The following is a 23,514-nucleotide window of genomic DNA, read 5'->3' as shown; positions in this document are numbered from 1 at the left end:
ACAAACGAAAGAAGAACTAAAATGGCGGCGGCGACGGCGGTAGCGGCTGCGTCTCGGGAGCGCCGTTCCCGGTCACATGACCGCCCGATCTGGGAGGGGGAGCCGGGAGTGTTTTCTCTTTCATTTCCGACGGGCTTCCACACGTAGGAGACCCGGCAGCGCCTTCTGTTCCTTGTCAGAACCTGGGTCTGGCGGCGGGTGGATCGCCGAGGGGCGGCGGCGGCCGGGAGGCGGAGACGCGTCTCCACCCAGCGCGTGCCGCTCTGGACGCGCCCTCCTCCCCCGCCGCCGCCACTGGGAGCGGAGCGGGGCGGAGAGAGGAAAGCGTTCAGGTGAGTGACGGCCAGCGGCGTCCCATAAGCAGCCGTGGGGAGAGGAGGCCCCCCCCTCTGTTTTCAACAAAGCCCCTCTGGCCTGGAGGAGGGAGGGGGTGGCAAAAGGCTGCTTCAACAGTCACCTTAACCACAAATATTAACAACAGCTCCCTACAAATGCGCTCTGCATAGGGGGCAGGGTGGGCTCAAAATGTCTTCATAAAGGATTTTAATCTGCATTTTGACAGCATACTCCCCAAAAGTGGCTAACCTATAAAAGTATACAATGCAGTCTGAAAATCTAAAATGCACATTTCATAATAGTACTAAAACCTAAACTGACATGGCCTTGAGATCTTTTGATGAAGGGTGGTATATTTAAGTCTACCGGTAATAAATTTAAATTTAAAAATGCACGCATACCCCACACACTGTGTCCCCAGGGAGGTGGGATCTGACTTGACCCGTCTGCCTCATCTCTGGGGAAGCACTTAATTCCCTTCCTCACACACACACACACACACACACACACACACCCGAGTTAAATCAGTTGGGTGCTGGCTTGTGGCATTTATGTGCTGCCAAAAGCATCTAATCAAGGTGGTTCGGGGTTAAAAAGCACTGGGCACACGCGCCCAAACACATCATTAAACCAGCAGGGTCATTAAAGGTGGCCAACCCAGATGACCTCCTGATTGAGCATTTGTTCTGAGGTGGTTGTGGGGAGGTCATGTGGCGTCTCCCGCAGTTGCTTATAACCACACTTTCCAGCACGGTGCCCCCTCACTTTTCGGTACTGCAAAAAGTCAGATTTTTAGAAGCAGGTTTGTGGTGTGTGAGCTTGAAATGTGTTTTGGTTGCAGAACCTGAATTTATTTGCTGGGTAGGCATCTGAATCCCGCCCTTTCCTCATATGGCCTCCAAGGAAGAATTTAAGCAAAATAAATAGAATAAAACACTTTTGCAGTCAAATAGAACCCAGGTGGCGCTGTGGGTTAAACCACTGAGCCTAGGGCTTGCTGATCAGAAGGTCAGCGGTTTGAATCCCTGTGACGGGGTGAGCTCCCGTTGCTCGGTCCCAGCTCCTGCCAACCTAGCAGTTCGAAAGCACGTCAAAATGCAAGTAGATAAATAGGAACCGCTACAGCGGGAAGGTAAACAGTGTTTCCGTGTGCTGCTCTGGTTCACCAGAAGTGGCTTTGTCATGCTGGCCACATGACCTGGAAGCTATACGCTGGCTCCCTCGGCCAATAATGCGAGATGAGCGCGCAACCCCAGAGTCGGTCACAACTGGACCTTTACCTTTAGGAATATCAGTTGGGGCAGGGCGCCGCAGAATTTAAAAATTGTCATGAAAGTAAAAATGTAGTAAAATGTAGTAAATGTAGAAAGTAAAAAAAAAGTACATCATGGCAATGTACTATGTAAAACTTGGGAAAATGAAACTGTTTTCACCCCATGCCTAAAAGATGATAGCATATGCCCCGGGCAAATTGTCAACTTGCAACATTTCTCTTTAGTTTCCTTGTGCCTGTGTCTTTTAATAGGAACCTGACTCATGAAAATGACACCACTGAAGCTTTTCCTGCTGCTTAGCTCCATGTACACAATTCATTTTTAGTTCAACGGTGTAGCTTTTCTCCAGAATTGTGATTACTTCAGATCTGCAGATGACAGGCAGTATACAAATTTAATAAATAACAATAGGCATTTGAAACTCCTCCCCTCTAAGGGATCATTGACACCTTTTCTTTCCCACATGCACCCACCCACAACATCACTGGACAGATGTGACTACACCAACATTGCTGGGACTGTTTTCAAATGGGCACACTGCAGAGCAATGCAGAATCAATCTGCAATAAGCTTTTACTTTCAGAATGAATTATGTTTAAAGGCCAAGGGCACAAAGCCCTGCGCCATCAGCCAGTCCTTAGCCTGCCTTAGGTGGTTGAAATATAATATCCTGTGCTATAGGCCTGCTGGTTTCTGGTAGACTCTTTTAAACAGCCATGTGACAGATTAAAAGCCAAAGGCACATCTGCCATGTGACAGATTAAAAGCCAAACTTCTTCCTGAAGTTTAAGTCTTCCCGCTTTGATCTCTGCATGTCACACAGCTATTAAAATGCAAGAGGGAACTGGCAACTTGGTGGGATGAGCAGAGGGGTTAGATCAGTTGCTAATTGATGTGTGTTTCATGCAATGTTCTCAGCAAAAAAATATAATTCAGTGCACCTCCCTCATTGGTTTTCTTACAGAGGCACTGTCTTTAAAGTTCGCTCATATATTTACAGCGTCTGTCTGAGAAGTAGAAGTTTCACACAATAAAAGATTAATAGAAATGTTTCCTCATGGAGTCTCCTTCCATTTCAGTGTCAATGGCAGTGCGATAAATGGATATGAACCAAACTCTAGAAATGAAAGCAAAACTAATGAATCAGTTTTACTGCCTTACCCCAAGTGGCAGATGGCAGCATTTTAAAGATCTTCGGCAGATCTTTTAGCAGCCATAAATGAGTCTCTGGACTCTTGAAGAGGCTCTGCATGTAGATTTCTTTCACACAATGTTCTCAGTTTCCGTCCTTTCATTTGTCCTGCTCTTTAATATCTTCCATCCCCCCCTTTCTGTTTTTCTCATCTGGCTCAAACAGAAAAGGCAATGCCAGTCAAGACGACCACATATTTGGTTGATTTTGTAGAAGGAATAAAAAGTTAAGCCCCTGACCTTCTGCTTATCCATATGGTGACAGAAAGAGAAAGTCCATGAAGAAATTAGGAGTTGCTTTTCTCTGGCTTCCTACTTTCATCACAACTTCAAAAATATCAGCATGTTGGCAGGATATTTTGGCTATGTCTGTAAAATCTGGCGGCAGCTCTGGCTGCGCTGGGATCATTGGCAGATACTAAAGTGTGGAAGGCATGGTAGAGATGGAAAAGAGAAGTAGCAACAGCTGAAGTCCTCAGACCACTTCCTCTATAGAGTTGTGAATCTTGCAAGATAAAAGGGGTTTAAAGATTGCAGCATTTGAAATTTCTGTTTTGCCCTTTTTGGTGCCAACTTTTAATTTGGCCCCTGTAGTGCAGCCTCTGGTGACAGCTTGATCTGCATACATTTGCAGGTGGTCATGTTTTTCTTCCTGCTATCAAAAGCTTCCAAATGCTGATTTCTGCAAATCAAGCTGCTGTTTAAGGCACAAGAGCAGCCCAAGCAAGCTATTCTGGTCAGCTGTCATCCAATGCCAATCCAGTTTAGTTAGAACTTCTCCCAGGCTTTACACAGTCAGCTGCATTAAATCCTGCTAAGATTTTAGTTTGAGTAGATTTCAGAGCTGATATGACATTTTATCCTGGGTAAAGATGTGAAGCTGTGTTGGAGCATTGATTCAGCATCCATCTCCATGAATCTTAAATTTCCAAGCAAATACATTAGTTCTTTCTGTGATTGCAGGCATAAGATTTCAACCTGACAATGGTTTTTATAAGATTGGTTTACAAGAAGAGAACAGCTATATGGAGCAAATAAAAACATGTTAAATCATTAACAAACATCAGTTCCAAGTTTATTGGCTGTTTGCTACTCAGCATCAGCTGAGTGCTTTTGTTTGTTGCTTGCTTGTATAATGTTCTTTGCAACTTCCATTTCATTTTTGCCACCAAAAATACAGGCATCATAGCTTCATATTTTTTGTAAGTTTCAGGATTGCACTATTTCACTCCCTCCCTTTTCCGTAGCTACAACAATCAGTTTCCTTGTTAGGAAGAAAGTCTTAGAAATGTGAGGTGAATTAATGCACCATAATATGAATAATATGGGGAGGAAGAGAGCCATGCATGACACCCTGATTTTGAAGGAAAGGTGGTATATAAAAAGGAAAAAATAAAATATATAACTAAATTAAAAACAGTTTGATAACTGGTGCAATTTCTTTGCTACACCTGCACTAAAAGAAACAGTTCCACTTCTCTGCCTCCCCCCCCTTTAGCAGTCTATCATTAACTGTCATGTGGGAAATATCCTGGTGTTTTGTTAAAATGCATAAGTGAGTGCTGTTTGTAAGCTGTTTTCTATGATTTATAACCTGAAAGGCAGGATATAAACAATTGTAACAAAGCCATAATATATTGGAAGCTATTTTGCACCAAGTCAAGACAATGGTCCATCATTCTCGGTATTATTGATGCTGACTAGAAGTAGCTTTCCAAGGTTCCAGGCAGGTCTTTCTCACTAGGAGATGCTAGGGGTTGAACCTAGGATTTACTGTATGCAAAGCATGTCATTTTCTACCAAGCCATTCCTGTACTTCATCAGTTTCTGAACCATTTAAACAAGCAAGTTTCTTTTTGGGATAAGAGGAAGTAGAATATGCATTTTGATGCAGCCTATCTACAAGATTACGATGCCCATTTCAGCAACTAGTGCACATCGGACTGAGCATTTTGATTTTGTTTCCTAGGTAAAAATGGCACAGAACAAATACCTCGCAGCAAAACTGAAAAACTATTTGCGAGAAGACAAAATTCAGCTATGGAAACCCCCATATACAAACAGCTACCAGGAGGCGGGTGAGGAGCTGAAGGCAAGTAGTCTGTGGCTGGCATATTGTTGCTGCTTTTTACTTTGTGCAAATTTACTGCTTTCATTTCTTAACAGATCCTTTTTTTATCATCCTAGGATCTCGCACTGCAATATTCAGCCAGGCTAAATTGTAATGACAATGAAATAGAGGCCCTCCTGGAAGAGATACGCTCCAAAGCAGTCGAGCGAGGAACGAAAAATGAAGCTTATAAGATGACGGGAGTTGCGACGCTTGAAGTAGCCTTGCCTACAAGGATGGGTAAAGTAAGCAATTGTTTAATATTCTCAAAAGAAGCATATATAATACGCTCAGTAATTGCTGTGGATGTGTAACGAATGGAAACATTTCATGTGTACAGAACAGGCAGATAAGCTGCCTTGAAATGGGTCTTCTCTTTGCCTTATGTAGGGGGTGATGGAGTAAGGAGCCACTCGATTGGACAGCTCAGTTGGTTAGAGCACGGTGCTGATCACCCCAAGGTCTCAGGTTCGATCCCTATATGGGATAGTTGCATATTCCTGTATTGCAGGGGGTTGGCTAGATGATTCTCAGAACAATTTCCAACTGCATAATTCTAATATTCAGTGATTGGACTTCTTTTGTTTTACCTTAAGGCTTCATTGCATGGAACTTCACAGTTGGAAAGGATAAAGCATTGAGTATCTTGCTTGATCCTCTAGTGCAGGCATGTCAAACCTGCGGCCCTCCAGATGTTTTGGACTACAATTCCCATCTTCCCCAACCACTGGTCCTGCTAGCTAGGGATCCTGGGAGTTGTAGGCCAAAACATCTGGAGGGCCGCAGGTTTGACATGCCTGCTCTAGTGCTTTTAAAAACCAATTTACAGATTTGACATTGGGCTCAAATAGCCCTAACATAAACCATTGTTTAGAATAAAAACACTCAATTCCGGAAAAAAATTTGGATTTGTTGAATTTTGTAAGTCTCCTTGGAAGGAACCACACAGTTCACTTTAACTTGGCAATTATATCTCTGCAGGCAAGAAAAAATGTGCTGGAGACAAAATTGGTCATCACAGGCAAGGAGCTCAGATCTCAGTAAGTAATTACCATTTGCCTTTTTGAGGTTTTCTTCCCTACCCACCTTTTATATAGTTTTTTATACCATATAATCTGGGTCTGGTGTATTCATATTTGACATTTAACTTAGTAATGCCTCCTAAATTGAGCACAGTAATGGCACCTTGGGCATATTTTGCAAATATTTTTATCAAAAGGTGCAGGTGAATTTTGTGCATATTTTTTCAAAAGTAAGTCTCTGTGAATTCATTGGGATTTACTCGTGGGGTTATAGCCCTGTGTGATTATCAGTTGAAACAAGAACAGGACTGACGAACTCTCTTGCTTCTGTGTGGTTCTTGGTCTATAGCAGTGGCTCTCAAACTCCCCCCATCCCCATGGACCACTTGAAAACCTCTAAGGGTCTTGGTGGACCACTTAATGATTTTTTCTGCCTGTTGTAGTAAATTTAATGAGTCAACTTCCTCTCTGTGTGGTAAAAATGTGTGAAAAGAACCTCCTTATTCAGAAAAAAATATTTTAAAATTCAGTATCCCCCCCCCCGAAAAGTAAGTTAGAAGTCAAAAAATATACAAACTAATATCCTGTTAAAACTGAATAGCATTTAATATCTATTGCTCTGCTTCACAGAATAGCACAAGCATATGGATTGGAAGAAAATTGCATCAAAATAATTATAAATAAGAAGCAGCTTGACTTGGGTACGTATCTTATAGTTTCAGATATGGCGACCATTTTGTGCACATATGATTGACATGCAACTGCCAACACACACACTGCTTTTGGCCCCGGAAGACGGCAGAGGCGGAGCAGGCTTACATGTGACTGCTGACATGCACAGTGACCTGGAACACAACTCTCGTGCAAATGGGGAATTGGCTATATCTAGATATATATATAAATGTTCCCACTGCATGCGCGGATGTAACACCCTTCCTCCGTAACCGCTGAACCGAAATGCAACAAATTAGGACAAAGCGTACCTTGCCCATCAGGGAGGGATCTGGCATAAATTTGTTTCCAGAAAAGCACACCTTTCATACCTAAAATAATGATTAAACACAAAGAAGGTGGTGCGCAAATTAGACATCACCAGCAGAAACTCTGAAGACTCCAGCAGCATCCAATAGAAAGGCAGATCACACACTGTCGCCAGCAAAAGCTCTGAAGGGCGGCGCCAAATAATGATATCATCAACCGAGCAACTGAAACCACCAAAGCGGCCATTACCAGACAACCCACGGCGTCAGGCTGGGGCCAAGGAATGGAGATACAGGGTAGAGGCCTTGGCTCGCATTTAAATACTAGCCCAAGCCAAGGCCAACAGACTAGGCCTCGCCTCTACTTTACAGCCCACAGACTAGGCCTCAGCTCTAATTTACAGCCTATACACTAGGCCTCAGCTCTACTTTACAGCCCACAGACTAGGCCTTGGCTCTACTTCACAGACTAGGCCTCGCCTCTAAAGCCTACAAACTAGGCCTCGGCTCTACTTTACAGCCCACAGACTAGGCCTCAGCTCTAATTTACAGCCTATACACTAGGCCTCGGCCCTACTTTACAGCCCGCAGACTAGGCCTTGGCTCTACTTTACAGACTAGGACTGAGCTTCACTTTACAGACAAGGCCTCAGTTCTACAGCCCTTTAAATACTATCCCGAGGGGAGCCCGGGGTGGGGGGAGGAGGGGCCCAAATAGGTCATGGGCTGATATAGGGTGGGGGGAGCCATGGGGTGGGGGGAAGGGGGACAGGATACCTCATGGGTCACCACAGGATGGGAGTAATCACAGGGATGAGACACAACCGGGAGGGGGGAGAAAACACATAGTCCAGGGGGAAACGAACACATCCTCCCCCTTTCCTGGGAAACAAGGACCCTGAGTCAGGCACAGCAATGTGTCATGGATCGTCACAGGGTGGGGGCAGCCACAGGGATAACCCACAGCAACACATGGGAGGGTCAACTAGTTGACTATAAAGTGTTATGCAGCTGCAGCCTGTATTTTAATTGAAGCTGTGCCGGGTTTTATTTGTTTCTTTTCAGCCATACATTTAAAAAACTTTTAATCCCATATTCCTCCAGCTGACTTTGGCACATTAAACCTGCCTCCATTTTACAGGAAAGACTCTAGAGGAGCAAGGTGTGACGCACAACGTCAAGGTCATGGTGCTTGAGCTAAAACTGTCCGAAGAGGAAACCAGGAAGAAAGTCCGCAATGAGGAAATGGAACAGGAGGAAGAGGCTGTGAAGAAAAAAGAAATGAACAAAAGGATGCAAAGGACAAAAAAAGGCTTAGAAATACTTGCAGAGCGAGGTAAGGAGCGCTTGTAAATCCCATCATTAGCAGTACAGATTAAAATTCCATTTAAAGAAGACTAATGAAATGGAAATGGCATTGTCCTGCTTTGCAAATAGTGTGAAGATGCATGTCGTTCTTAAAGAGAGTCACAGCTGGTTTTTCTCTCAGTGTAAGCCCAGATCTGCTTTTCCCTCAACTGACATACCAGCAATTGCAATCCTGGAAAACCCATCAGCCTTGCCCTTCCTTCATGCTTCAGGCAGTTTGTGTGTGTTTTGTTCACTTACAGCAGAAAGGAGGGGCCTTTTGGCCCAGAAGGCCATAGCATTATATCCCACCCCATGGGTCACCCACTCCTAACTTGGACAGGTGCTCCACAAGGCTACCACATTTCTTTGGTCATGGTTCTAAAATCCAGAATGGCCCATCCAACTGAATGGTTGTACGTGTGTTATCCCAACTAGGAGTTTGTCACTGTCCATGAGTGTGAGACACCTGGTTTGCATGTAATGCTAAATATATTATTTATTTCTTTTATTTTATTAATTGTTTATACCCCACCCATCTGGCTTGGTTTCCCCAGCCACTCTGGGCGGCTCCCAATAGAATATTAAAAACACGATAAATCAAACATTACAAACTTATTTAAACAGGGCTGTCTTCAGATGTTTTCTAAAAGTCAGGTAGTTGTTTATTTCCATTACATCTGATGGGAGGGCGTTCCACAGGGCAGGAAAAAGACCTCAATTTCTTTTGGACAGAGTTGTGTATTATTAAGAACCTCATTCAGGAACCACAAAATACCTACTTTTTTTTAAAAAAAAAAAGATCTAGCACAATAATCAGTTATTTCTCGTGGCAATTGATTTATCCAAAAATTAATACAGATGTGTTGTATACAGAACAAGAACAATCCAGTGAAGCAGGCCATTGTATTTTACAGATGGAATATTGAGAAACAGTGTCTTGGTCTATACATTATTGGAATTTAAGGGAGCCAGAGCTAATCCTGCAAAAACACAGATTTCCTCATTTTCTGCCTGATCTGTTTCAGAGGATTCTATGGATCCCGACAGAGCACCTTACCTGGACATAGCAAACCAAACCGGAAGAACAATCAAGATTCCCCCACAAGCAAAAAAAGTGAGTGTATGCTGTGAATAAGTTGTTCTTTCTGTTTTGTTCTTTTCCCTGAAGAACAGGAAAGGCTTGCTTTTAATTGCAGTTTGCGCTAAGGTTTAGTGTTAGTCAAATGCTTTTCCCTCCACCCCCACAGGCTCTTTTCTTAGCCATGGGCTATCATGAAAAGGGCAGAGCATTCCTGAAGAAAAAAGATTATGCTATGGCGCTGCCGTTCCTGTTGGATGCAGATAAACATTTCTGGTGAGAACCTCTTGGTACTTTTAAAAGAACTTTGGATATGGTACTTGGTACTTTTAAAAGAACTTTACAGCGCAATCCCGTAATGTTCTTTTAAAAAGAACTGGCAGTGTATTGCTACTATAACCAGGAGATGACCCACATGGGAAAGAAAGGAGGGCATGTCAGAAATAAAAAAAAAATCAGCAAAAACTCCAGCCACATTTCTATTGTCCTTAGCAACACCACCCCTGCCCACAAATCCCAGGACATAGCTGAAACAATGCTGCACACCACTCAGAAACGAAAGGAACTAACCATGTCAGCCAGTCTGGGATGAAGCCATGATAACACCATGCCCCACCAACATGCACAGCGCCCAACAGCATGTCACAGTGGGTGCCCCAACCAGTGGATTGCAGAAGCATCAAGCGTGCAGCTCCTGAGAGATGTGAGAGAGCCCTTCTGGAAAGAGCTCAGCACCCAAAATACCACTATATTTACACACACTGGTTGATAGGCTCTAGCAGAAATTAATAATCATAATCTTCCTCTGTGCCACCCACAACATTTTCTGCACAAGTCTTTAGGCGATGGAAAATATTACATGGTTAAATTGTACTCATCTATATGTAGCCCACCCTCGGACTGCATGATTAAGGGTGTGCTTCAAATGCCTATAAATAAACCCAGTCTCATTTTGGTTCTTTCTTTGCCGTCTTACTCATAGCGGCGGCGGCCATGTATCTGGCATTTCTGTGCTGATACAGTGGTGTGTTCTCTGAATCCTATTGCCCAGGCGTGCAGAACCAATCATCCAGGAATTGCATGCTGGCAGTAGGAGGGGCCAAAATAAGACCGGGTGCAGCCGTACCCTCCAAAATCATGCCTAATTGCTTTGTGTGGGTAATCTTCACGGAGACTGCTTCTGGGAGAGTTACCCTTCCCTCCCTAATTGCACTGTTAAGAAAAATTCCCACAGCAATTGGGCTTGGAAACTGCCTTCTATTTGCACCAGTGGAAGGCGTTTTCAAGCCTGTGTGAGGTGGGGTGGGCTGCAGCTAAGATAGAAAGGCCCCTGCTGGCTGCTACCACCCTTCCTACAGCCCCTAGGCCAATGGAGTTTCAGTCAAGAACTGTACCCTTAACCACTTTGCTACACTAATGCACCAGACTTTTAAGGAAAATAATTGTATTTTGCAGCATTGCACATTTTATAAAAAAAATTTCTTCCAGTAGCACCTTAGAGACCAACTAAGTTTGTCATTGGTTTGAGCTCATACCAATGACAAACTTAGTTGGTCCCTATGGTGCTACTGGAAGGAATTTTTTTATTTTGTTTCGACTACCGCAGACCAACACGGCTACCTACCTGCAACTGCACATTTTATGTTCATGTAAATTCTACTGGTGGCTGAGCCTCTTTGGAATACCAATCATTTTCTTGTTGTGTTTCAGTGAATGTGGTTCAGACCTCCTGAACACTGTTGATAATTACGCAGTGTTGCAGCTGGACATCGTCTGGTGCTACTTCCACTTGGGTCAGCTGGATTGCCTTGATGATGCTGAGAAAAAGCTCCTTGCAGCTCATGATTGTTTCAGGAGGTGTTACGGAGAGAACCACGAAAGACTGGTCACTATAAAAGTAGGCTAAAGAGGATGGTGTGTGGTTGTGGTAGGGTTTAATTCACTCGCCCTTGCTATAGAAAAATGTGTTTTGGAAATCTGAGCTGTCACACTAGAGCTGGTTGCCTTTGGTACTCGGGACTTGCTTCTTGCTTTTCCCAAGGAAGGAGTGTGTTCTTGAGAACCAGAGGCATGAATACAAAATCTCAGAAAGGAAGCGCATTCACAAAAGATGCATTGAATCCAGGACTGATTCTGTAAGATCACCTGCTTGGGTGTCTTCGTTCCGAAACAGATGTTTATGTTGTTCTTCTGACATGGCATTTTTTGCACATCATGGAACACAGGAGTAACTCTGAGAATTGCACTTAATAAACTTCTACAAAGGCTAGAGCACAGGTGAGGAACCTGTGGTCCTCTACGGTTTGGACTCCAGTTCCTATCACCCCCAGTCAGCATGGCCAGTGGTCAGGGATAGTGGAAATTGTAGCAACTCAGGAGAGTTGCATGTTCTCAGTCCTTGAAAGATCCAAGCAGAAAACCCAGTTGCGCTGTTAACACTCTTACTAAGGATACCATGGTGTGGATACCTGTGGGCCCCTCTCAAAGAGCAACAGTCCTAGGGCCTCTGTTCTACCAATCTGGTTAGAAAGCCTGAAAGGACTGTATAAACTATACTGAGTGAAGATTGTGGACTTCTGAAATTCTGTTGTTGCATACAAATGGCCTCGCGTTCTGTAGCTCCTTTTATACTCTCCAGTTATCTGTCCCTTGAGGTTCCGAATCTTGAATTTGCACGACAAGCAAAGAAAAGGAATAATCCTCCAACTCAGAGCAGTCATTCAGCCCTACTTTTCCAATTAATGTTAACAAAAGTAATGCAATCTGATCCCTGTGTAATCCGGTGGGAAGGTGCTTCCAAAGATTAAGCGAAATGCAGAAGCGTTTAGCTGGAGCATTCCAGCTGTGCCCATTGAAGTGAAAGGGAGTTGTACAAGCACCAGGGGGCTCTTGCACAGTTGCCATTTGTTTCGATGGGACTTGTCCGGCCTGATGGTTTTTCACAAAGCATCATTACAGATCCAAAATAAACTAGGCTCTAAGGCTGGGTTCCCAGCGCAGCATCCATCGGCACCACAGTGCCCTCCTACACATCAGTCTCATTAAGAACCCATTCCCCTCCTAATTTCTAAATTGAGGTGTGTGGGGTTTGTTTTGCTTTTGAGTGGAGCTGCTTGTTTGAACAGGTACCTGTTTTTTATGGAGGGGATCTTGCTTTTTTTGTCCGTGTTTTATCTGTTCTTTTGCAAGGTGTAGGTGTCTGGGGGCAGGTTCCTGAGCATCGCCAGTTTTTCTTCTGTGAAATAGGTATATTTGTGGGGGGTGCCCATGACAGTTTTTGAGATTCCCAGATGTCCCCAGGCCCAAAAGGTTGAGCATATTTTCTCCCCTTTCAATGCCTTTTGAGTGGCTAACCCACATAGAGCGAATGACAGAGAAAACAAAAAAATGTACATGTGCTTATTATTGTTAGGAAGCTCTTCATTATTGAATGACTTTCACATTAAGCCTTTTCTAGATTATTGGTTGCATGTCTGATTTTCAGCTTATTTGACATTACAGGCTATTTACCTATATTCAAGCCTGATCTTTAACCAGTCCATTTCATGGGATTCTTTGTAGAGAACTCATTTAAGTTTACCATTTATAAATGCTTTCTTTTCTTTAGGGAAGCTCTGGGAGAGAGAAGGCTTTGTTTCTAAGGCTGTACTTGCTTCAAGGAATAAGCCATTATCATAATGGCAGAGAGAGGGAGGCTGGTGAAAATCTTCAAAGGGTAAGTTTCTGTGTTTAGTGTCGGACTTAATAATTCCTCCCTAAGCCTGCGCAGTTGCCTGGAAGGAGGCCCCTTTGAACACAAGTCATGAAGCATCAGATTCCCAGTGTTATTTTTCCCAAATAGCCTGTAAGCAGAAAAACTCTTTTTCTTCATACTTTATTCATTCCCTTGAACAGAAGTGTATTTTTCCTTTTCCCTTCTTTTTCTACACAGGCACATGCCTTGTTTAAAGAGTTGTGCATCGATCCTGACAAGATAAATAGCTTGTTACTACTGGGATTCTCTGCTCAGGAAGCCCGCCTGGGTCTCCGAGCTTGCGATGGGAATGTGGACCATGCTGCCAGTCACATTTCCAACAGGAGAGAGGTACCGTAAGGGTCTGTTTTGTATTACTGTGATTACAAGTGGGGAAACATGAGGAAAAGCTAAATGCCACCAGCATTGGGTGTGTGTGTGTTTGTGTGTGTGTTGCTGCATGACAAAAAAAAACACCACTGAAGAAACCTCAGAGAGGTTTCCGCATAATGACCAAATGGGTGGATCCCACAATTAAAGAGGCAGAGCTGTTCTCACTTACATGTTGCTTTTCCCATTTAAAAAGGTCATGGGCTGAATTTTTAAGCAGCTTCTGAACTTCTGAATTTAATGAACAATTTGATCATCCTTTGGTAGAAACCTCTGAGAGAGGTGAAAAAAGAAACTTGTTCAAAATCTGTGCTGCACGAACCCTTTTTGATTGTAGACTTTCTGTGCATTCCCTTTGCATTCTCACTTCCTTGAGAACTCTTGCACCAAGTAAGGTTCACTGTAAGGACGCGAGCAAGAAACAGTTGTAATGGGAAGAAATGCACTTGAGTCAAAGAATAAATCTTACCAACACAGAAAATATATCCACCAGGAGTGTGTGTGGGTATGTAACTTGCTTATATAATAAATAGCTTTCTCTCTCCACACCTCCCCCCTCAAACCCCCACTTGTAAAGGAAAAAGCTCAAATAAGAAGAGAGGAGAAAGCTAAAAGAAGAAAGCGATTGGAGGACATTAACTCCTTGAAGAGTATGGGCTATTCAGAGCGAACTGCCAGAGAAGCTCTTCATAATGCAAAAGGAGACCTTGAACTAGCAGTTAAGGTAAATGCTTTTTCCAAACTTTTATTAAACTGCAAAAGAAGAATCCCACATTCAGTTGAAGTGCATAAAAAGAAATTCTGTTGGCTTTATAGTTTCTCTGGCCTTCTTCACTTTTACGGATCCTAACGTTCAATCCCAACCTGGTGAATCAGGTTTCACTGTGCACTAATGTGTAGTCTTGAACATGATCATTGGACCCGGACAAAACTCTTGATTCTAGGAGTTTCTTACCAAGCCTCTCTGTGCCTGGATCTGCAAAATGAAACAAATGGAATTCAGCCACAAACGAGTTCACTGAGCAAATAAGGAAGAGGGAGTGTCAAGCTCCATTTGATGATCCAATGCCTGTTGTTTTGCCCCTAGAAAATGGAAAGGGTGGCCAATAAAGCAAGAAATAATGGCTGTCTTTGTGGCTACTCTTCAGGAGTCCTACACTGAGGGTGGTCAGTGGCACCCAAAATGAGATGGAGGAGATGCATATAGTATCCCACCCCACCCTCTAATTGGTTTTTTTGACAATCGTAACTTTTGTGTGAACTGGGGAGGCATAAATTTGTTCAGTATATATACTCAGTTTGTTTTCTGCTCTAGATTATGCTTGAAAACCCCCACCTACTCCTGTCAGATGATGACGATCCAGTGCCAGGGAACCAGTTTCAAGTTCCCCAGGAAAGTATTGATCAAGTAAGTCCAGAGAATACAGTAAGCTTTCATTTAAGAAAAATAAATCCAGTGACACTTAGGGTTATCGGGCATTGTTCTCCTTCTATTACAGTTCATTGCAAGCTACTATTTACTTCAGTATAGCCAATTAGTAGACCGTAGGAATATTTACAATCCGTGGTGCATTTTCCCAAAACCCATGCCTCTTGCATTGTGGAAACATTGTGGAACAAGAGCTGAGAGCGTGGAGTTTGTATATGGGATGTACACTTCAGACTCCCATTCAGCCATGCAGTGTAGCCTTAGGCAACTGTTCTCTCTAGGTGGAATCCAAATTAAAGTCATTCTTGGAGTGAGACTTGTTGAAATCAGTGATGCTTAAGTTAGTGATGACTTGGGTCTAAATCTGGCCACGCGCTCTCTTTTTGTGTTACCGTAACCTTGCTTATCAAGCTGTTTTGACATGAAAATGCCATGTTGCCCTCCTTGGAGGAAGGGTCCAATGGCTGGTGATGTGTATTTCTTCCTTGTCTTTTTATTGCCTAGTTGGTGTATATGGGCTTTACTCCTGAAGCAGCGGAGCAAGCTCTGAAAGTGTTTAAAGGCAACATTCAGCTGGCTGTGCAAATGCTTGCTCATTATGGGGGATCTCTCCCAGCTGAATTGCAGACCACTTCAGATAGCATCACTCCCTCAGATGAATCCAGTTCGTCAAAAGACTCTGCAGGTAAAGGAGCTTGCTGCAGGGTTGGGTGGGTGAGATACTCTGGGGTGATGAAACCAGGAGAGAAGAGGGAATTATGTTGCATACATAGTGCTGGTTGAGACAAGGAAGATGGAGCACAGAAATACTGGGAAATTTCCTTGTCCATGGGCAGCTTCATACGTGTTTGGACTGTAGCAGCAAGGGATGCCTCGTACTGTATATGTGATAGAATATTACAAGAATAATGTTAAGTCAGACGCTGCACTATAAAGTTGAGGCGATTCACACATTCAGCTGTGAGTTCTTATCACACGATGCATGTGCGAACTGTTCCCCATTTCTCAAATTGCTTAGTTCTCCATATTGGCTGTGCAGCTCCCAAGTAGCCGCCTGATGGCTTGGCACCGTAAAACAAGACAGCTTTACAGAAGTATTTCTGATGGTATGCACTGGAGGCCTTTGAATTAGTCTCTTAGTGTTATTGCGCAGCTGATAGGTTTGAGTGGGATAGAGCATGAGACTTAATCTCAGAACATGGGTTCAAGACCCACATTGGGTAAAAGATTTCTATATTGCAGGGGGTTGAACTAGATGATCCTTGTGGTCCTTTTCGACTCTACAATTCGGTGACTTGCAAATAAGATACATAACGGTATATCCAGTAAAAAAACCAAAAGCCTAACCTCAACCACATTTAATTGCTACAGTTACTCTGACAGCATTATTTATTTATTTATTTATTTATTTATTTATTTATACCCCACCTTTCCACCAGAGCCAAGTCCTAAGGATGCTTACAAAAATTAAAACAAGCACAGATTAAACACAGAAAGCTAAAACAAATAAAAGATGAGTTAAAAAGTAATTGAAACAATATTTTAAAAATCCTAAATATAAATATTAAAAACTGTAAAAACAGCACAGCACTATTAAATAATGACAATATTTCCTGATGGGAAATTTGTGGTTCCAAACATCACTAACGTTGCCCATCATTTCTTAGGCTGCTGAGACACTGCATCATCCTGACCTGTCTGTACATCCATAATGGCTAATAGTTTTGTCATAAGCATTATGTGCACAATTTTTCTGCACTATACATTGGTAAATGGTAATTTTTGAATATAATAATAATAATTTATTATTATTATTATTATTATTAATTCACTTTCCCATAAATCATCTTACTATTTTCATTGTTATCAGGAGAGATACCAAAAGTGGTGAGTTAGTTGTTGACAGTTTGAGAGATACTAAGCATGTTTTTTATATAAAAGAATAGGGGAGTACTCTGATGTGCTCTCTGGACTTCTTTGAGCAGGTTCCAAATTTGAAAGTCCTGAAACTATGGTGGTGGGTGGGTTTGTATAGTTTCCTGAACTTTGATGCATGTCATAAATCTTCCTATCATGAATATATTGCAGAGGCAGGTCCTTCTGGGCCCTTCCTAGGTCATAAAGCCTGAGACTTCTTTTGCCACCTTAATATCTTTATAGAAGATCACTGAAGTTATTGGAGATGACTCTGAAGCCCACTTGTTCCCTAACAACATCCTTGTACTACTTAGGCTATGTATAGATAGATATTTTTTCATGTGTGTATATAGACTAGGAACATCCCATTCTTTCTGGTGGATTGCTAGTCTTTGCTATCCAGTATCATAGCAGATATCCTGACTGGACTTCCACCATTGACACAGAGAACTTAATATGGCTATGCATTAATGTTAATTCCCATTGCTGTCTGGCGATGCCATTCCCTTGTCCCTCCATCTCCATTATGAAACCTCAGCTTTGATGCCAGGGATTTTGGTAGGTCCAAATGAAGTAGTTTATAATTGCTTGAATCAAGTTCAGCTTTTCTTCCTTGGGCAGTTTTATTATAAAGTTACGAAAGAAAGAAAAACTTAGGAAGGCGTGCATTTTTAGCACTGTTGTCCTGCCCAGCAGAGTTATGTTTTTAATTTTGACCACTCTAGTATTTGCTGTTTCACCTTGAATATGAGGGTATTATTTTTGACCATTTATTTTTTCTGTCGTTAGAAAAAGTGCCCCGGGTATCTCCCTATGTTTGGCTTTCCACTTAGCTTTACATCAGTGGGCAATTTCCACTTCAGTTGTGTCTCTGTTTACTCAGACTTGTCAAAACCCATATGCTGCCAGAACTCAAAAAACCTTTAAGAGCTCATTTAACTGTGACAAGGTTAAGGCTCTCCAACCATGTGTCTTCCACCCTAAGTCATCCTGTGGACTTTAGGGTACAACGCTGATCAATACATCAGATACCAAAGATGGAGGGAGCCTTGTTTTATGCCTCTCTGAAAATAGACTGTCCTTGACTACTGCCCATTGCCCAGAATGCCACCTGTAAAATGAATCTATCCAAATTCTTATCCCATACGTTTTAAGTTTATCTAAAGCACATCTTAAAATATTACATCTCCTTTCTGCACCTTCTATGCATTCATTAATGGAGAAATGGACACAGTTGGTTATACCAATTACTACACCTTTTGGTTTTGTTCATGGGGGAGCAGGCTGCTTATGTAAAAATTAGATCAAATTCCTCCCTTAAGAAAAGAGAGCTGTCATTTTTAATGGGTTGTTCAACCCACTTACATTCAAGCTCATCCATTTGAAATTACTCATTTTTTATTTTATTTTTTCTAAAAAAAGAGAAAAGGAAAAAGAGAAAAGAAGAAAGAGGAAAAACTCAAGGTAATAACGGCCTTCCTATTATCACTAATTGCTTGTCGGAATGAGATGAAAAATTATAATTAAACGCAAAGATGGCGCCCTAAAATTCCCCACTGTATCTTCAGGGCAGCACTGCCTTCACAATATTCTTTATTTCTTATATCTTCTGTTGTCATGTCATTTAAAACTACACTTTCAACCTCCTCTGAGCTTACATATATGTTATATACCCCTTGCCTCTTGCACTGAGTGATAGTCAGCTCTCTTTAATAACTTCCATTAATTTAAAGAGAAACCCCAATTTGTATATTCACTTTTCTTTACCTAATGTTGGTTTAAAAAATGTAATTTCCTCCTTTTCAAGTATAAACCTGAATAAACTAAAACTTCCAATCATTCTACCATCAATTTAGGGATTTTGTATTGTGCATTTTCCTCTAAATCTTTCCTTTGCCCGTTCTATAATTTTACTAAGCGATTTTAAGGCATGTTGGTTTTTCTAAAACAGGCATCCCCAAACTTCGACCCTCCAGATGTTTTTGACTACAACTCCCATCTTCCCCGACCACTGGTCCTGTTAACTAGGGATCATGGGAGTTGTAGGCCAAAACATCTGGAGGGCCGCAGTTTGGGGATGCCTGTTCTAAAATGTTTATTTAAGATCCTATAGTTGAAATCCTATGCCCATTTTCCTAGAAGTAAGCCCCTCTGAACACAGTGGGCCTTTGAGTAAGCATGCACAGGATTGTGTTGTAAAAGCTTTAACAATCTTTGCTTTGGTCTTAATACCTGAACTTATACATGTAGTGATCAGTTCCTTTGGACTGCAATCCCATACACACTCCTTTGGAGTAAGTCCTACTATGACTTAATTCTGAATAGACATGTATAGGATGCTTTTACATAAAGAACTAGCTCAGCTCCATTTCCTTTCTTAAGTCTTCTTACTCTGTTGATACCCTGTTCTTATGCTTCTGTCGTCTATATCCTCTTGAGGGATCTGAGAAATTATCTGCTGTCTCTTCTTGTTCATTAAAACTTTCACTTGTATGTGAAAGGCTCTTACAAATTTGTTTGTACTTGTCAGAATTCCTGGATTCCTTTTTGCATTTTAACCGCTTTCTGTCCTAATACTGAATTTGATCTATGCTTGAACGCTTGAAATCTAAAGAGCTTACTTTCAAACGTTTGCTTCTGCTTCATGCATGGGTTTTATAATGGGTTGCATGTAGCCAATGCTGGTTCTACTCCGAGTAGGCCCATTGAAATTAATGGACATAACTAACTTAGGTCCATTGAGTTGTATACAACCCACTAAATGATATTTTTCTTTAAATATTAGCTCTTTATCCATAAAAAAAGTCTTGCACAGTGATATAGCTTGACCCTTGAATAGCTTCCAGGGTCAAGTCAGTAGCATCTTGGGGTGGTTCTCCTCCCCCCTTTTGTTCTGTTAATGTTCACAATACTGTTGTCAGTAATTAGTTACAGGTCTGGACGTTATGGAAATAATCCCTGCTTCTCACCCCCCCACTGATATTGTGCTTGATACAATCTGGAAAAGGTTTAAGTCTGAACAGTACATCTCAACTATTGACCAGATTAGATGAGAGATTCCTAAAAAGCCTTGTACCAAATCAGATTGTTGATGCAAAGTACTGTTGCAGAAGAGCTAACGTTATGGTGAGGGGCCTTTTGAATTAGAGACTTTTCCGTCGTGTGTGCTACATGCCTGTCTTCTTTGCAGGCACTTCCGGGGCTTCAACTGATGAAGACATGGAAGTAGATGCTGTCAATGAAATCTTAGAGGACATCCCAGAGCACGAAGAAGATTATCTGGACCTAACTCTGGAAGAGGAAGAGCTTGTCATCAATGAATACCTCTCTTACATACAGCACCTGCAAACACAGTCCCAGTAGGCAAATTCTGAGAGACTCCAGTATCACTTACATGAACCAGTGTTTGGGGGGCTTAGATACAGGGGGGAAATTAGTTGCATGTAAGTCGCAGTGAAGTCAGTGGGTCAAGTTGGTCATGACTAATTTTAAGTGTAATGTACTTAGTCTAGATTAGGACCGTGGACTTCTAATACTTAGATTGCAAATATGTCTGACCCTCTTTTTGCCAAATGCCTTAAGTTAAGTCAGTTGCATTTTTTTTAAAACAAACACTGGCATGAGTAAAACTGTAGTACTATTAATCTAGAGTGATACTGGAGGGGAATACATTTAATTGTAGAACAAAAATATTTGCAGAAGAAATATTTTTATAGAGAGCTTCGATATATTATATTGGTGTGAAATTCATCTATTTAATTAGTAGAGCAAATAAAATCAGTTCTGCATACATTCACAAAACCCAGATTTCTTTTAAAACCACAGATGATCTGATTGTGGCAGCACATACATAGTATCCACTGTGACTAGCTCTGATATCTTCTGGTTGCAGAAATAGAGACCTAAGTGTATAGATTTTGTCCATTCTTACAGAGCTTTTTCTGGCCATCCTGTATTCTAGAGCCAGCTGTAAATCTATTGTGCATGGACTTTAAACAGTTCCTTTTTTCAATAATGCAGTAGCAACCAATAACCCCCCCCCCCACCAACCCATCACATTTATTGAAGTTTCCCCATAAAGCTCAGGATTGCCCACTTGGAAGTGGTAGGCATTGAAGTTAATTATCTTTAAAGGAAGAGGCTCTTGGGCAGTGTCCCATGTTGCTTTTCCCTGCTGATGCTTTTCCCTGGAAAAGTGATGCAAGTGTGCATATTCATAGTATACAAATAGCCAGACATGTGTTTGAACTTCAATTGCAGCACATCAGTTTAAGAGGCTTTTGTTTCAAGGGGGTCCAACTGCAGCCATTTTGAGACCTCTTCCCCTTGTCAAAATGCAAATGAAAGCAATACTGCAAGCAAAGCTTTTCAAGAAGGAAATTGTGTGGCCTCACTTGCACTAAATCAAACCATGACTTAGCAAAAAGGAACAAGCATGCCAGGCACTCAGAGCAAATATCATGGTCACTAGGCCGTGGTTCAGTTTAGCGCTGTGAGTGAACGTAGATTTGTGGTGTGTCTCCCTGAAACAAACCACTAGTGGTGAATCCAGAACAAACCACAAACTTGGATTCACACACAACACCAAGCCCAAACCATGCCTTAGCTCTGGGTAATATGGCAGCAGCAGGACAAGGGGAGGAGTGAAAGGGCTGTGGTTTTTGCTCTGGGTACCAGCACACCTGCTCATTTTTGACAAGCCATAATTTGGCTTAGTGTTATGCGCAACCTGTGACATGGTCTTTAGACTAGGCTGTGCTTGTTCAGTAGTTCCAAAATTTAAGGTTTCTTGCCTTAAAAATAGAAGTGTGTTAAAAGTAGAAAGGCAGGCGCCATGCTGTGTTAAACCAGCGGCCCATCCAGTTCAGTACTGATGACTCATGCCAACATTGGCTCTGAGGGATCTCATGCAAAGAAACACCTTTTCCAGTTTTTGCAATATCCCGTAACTGCTAAATTTGTGTCTTCAGTAATTCATCCTGCACTGTGCTCACTGCTGATTAGCAAACCTTGGAAAATTAACTTGCAAACTGCAGCCAGAGGAGCCTGTAGGTGGCTTTGATCTGGACAGGGTTGGCAATGTGGTATGATTCTTCCTTGTACTGCTGGCTTACAAATCACTCCCCTCCTTTATCCTTCCAATGCAAATTGGATTGAGTGGTGATGTTGTCACCTAACTTGTGTTTTTTTTTAGCATTTGCTGAATTCATCCTGGATGCCACACACCAGGCCAAGTTGGTGGTGTGACTGTGGACCTCACCTTAAGCCCCTCTTGATAACCAGACAGGGAACTACTGGTTGTAGTGGTGATGTAGACACAATCTTATGTGCATTTATGTATAACACCAGTTTTTGCAGCTATAAACACGGGGCAGTAAATAAAGAATTGTTGGTAAAAAACATGGCAAACGCTATTTTTTAACCTGCCTAGCAGTCCTGGTTCTGAAGGCACCCTCCAATGTATTTAAAATGCAACAAAATAGGCAAAAGAAACTAGTAAGAGGCAAAGGTGTATACAGTACAAGTTTTTTTCGCAGATGTTCCAGCTGCTACTCAGCTTCTGAATCCCTGGACCACAAAAAAAAATCAAAGAGTAAATTGCCCTGAAATGTTAGCCTCTCACCTAGGAGGCTGCCACTGCCTCCTTAAGTCTCCTGGGGGCAGATTCACGAGGCTCCAGGAGAGCAAATGTGTTTATATAGCAAGAAAGCTTCATGATCCTAATTAGCACCCACATTTTAAGTATTAATGAAGAACTACAAGTATCGCCTCTGATGTAGTAACTTGTTTTTATGATGTGATGGTTCTTGCACCCGAACCTTTCCTCCTGTGACACAGGATAAAAACCTTGGTCCTTGAAGAGACCTTCTCAAACTGAAAAATAAGTTGCTGTCTCGCCACTAGAGGTCACCCAGGATTCATTCAGTATTTTAACTAATATGAGACAGAAATGCAGGGTTCCTGTTCTGGAGATAATGCTCCTTAAGGCTGTGCTGGACTTAACTTGCTGCCATTAAAATGGCTTGGTCAGGACGGGCAGGCAGCCAGGTCACGGAGCATCATTCTCCCATCAAGGCACACACCAAAAGCCACAAACCAAGTCTGCTGGTCATCATCAGAAGGCGATCTTGAACCTGGATGTATCGTGTGCAAGGACACATTAGGTACCTTACTTGGCTTTTCCAAGGGCTAGAAAACAGGACTATAAAATGGTAGGTTTAGTTTTTCCGAAATGTCCTGATGCACGTTGGGTGGTAACTTTATGATTGAACACAGTCATTTGGGTGATGACAAGTATCAGGCACATGAGATTTGCTTCTCAGATAAGTGGGGATGTAGCAGCTCCTCCTACCAGTGCCATTGTCCTTACACCTAACTAGCACTTTCTGATGGGAAGACAATGTGCTGGTTATCTGTTACTCTTTATTCTGTCTGTATGGCTGAAAGCATATCTGCGCTTGCTTGGAGACAATTCGTTTTAAGAATTCTTGAAGGGCCCAGCCATGGTGGTGGAGAGGAAGTGGGGCTCCTGACATTTTTTCTGCATCCTTTTTGGTGCTAGGTTTCTTAACTGTGTTTTAAATACAGGCTGTGAACAGTGCTTGCTTGCTGTGTCTGTTGTAAAAACAGTCTGTTGTAAATACTTTTTGCTCTTTACAGCTTGTTTCTACCGTAATTGTGCTATACTGTGTGTGTGTGTGTTT

General features: G+C 42.2%; 1 protein-coding gene across 2 annotated transcripts; it reads left to right on the top strand.

Annotated features, from left to right (window-relative positions):
- NUB1 (negative regulator of ubiquitin like proteins 1) lies at positions 1 to 22,210 on the top strand. 2 transcript variants are annotated; one of them, XM_035129392.3, is made up of 16 exons: positions 1 to 332; positions 4,771 to 4,893; positions 4,989 to 5,156; positions 5,893 to 5,951; positions 6,564 to 6,634; positions 8,055 to 8,249; positions 9,289 to 9,377; positions 9,511 to 9,617; positions 11,052 to 11,238; positions 12,949 to 13,056; positions 13,273 to 13,425; positions 14,042 to 14,188; positions 14,780 to 14,872; positions 15,398 to 15,578; positions 18,233 to 18,274; positions 20,001 to 22,210. In XM_035129392.3, the coding sequence occupies exons 2-16, from the start codon at positions 4,777 to 4,779 to the stop codon at positions 20,171 to 20,173; spliced, it is 1,890 nt and encodes a 629-aa protein (XP_034985283.3). In that variant the 5' UTR covers positions 1 to 332; positions 4,771 to 4,776; the 3' UTR covers positions 20,174 to 22,210. The 2 variants fall into 2 exon arrangements, with proteins under 2 accessions (XP_034985283.3, XP_034985284.3); XM_035129393.3 differs by lacking the exon at positions 18,233 to 18,274.
- The last annotated feature ends 1,304 nt before the right edge of the window (positions 22,211 to 23,514 follow it).

This window comes from Zootoca vivipara, chromosome 11 (assembly GCF_965207765.1).
Source record: "Zootoca vivipara chromosome 11, rZooViv2.hap1.1, whole genome shotgun sequence".
Taxonomy (NCBI): Eukaryota; Metazoa; Chordata; class Lepidosauria; order Squamata; family Lacertidae; genus Zootoca; species Zootoca vivipara.
Note: the sequence above shows the minus strand (reverse complement) of the source record. Positions and strands in the feature narration are given on the sequence as shown.

What these genes read in the sequence shown, in the direction of transcription:
- NUB1 (XM_035129392.3), top strand. Translation starts at nt 4,777, where the DNA reads ATGGCACAGAACAAATACCTCGCAGCAAAACTGAAAAACTATTTGCGA. An exon ending in TAAGAAGCAGCTTGACTTGG is followed by an intron (nt 6,635 to 8,054) that starts GTACGTATCTTA and finishes TCCATTTTACAG; the next exon opens with GAAAGACTCTAGAGGAGCAA. An exon ending in AAAGACTGGTCACTATAAAA is followed by an intron (nt 11,239 to 12,948) that starts GTAGGCTAAAGA and finishes TCTTTTCTTTAG; the next exon opens with GGAAGCTCTGGGAGAGAGAA.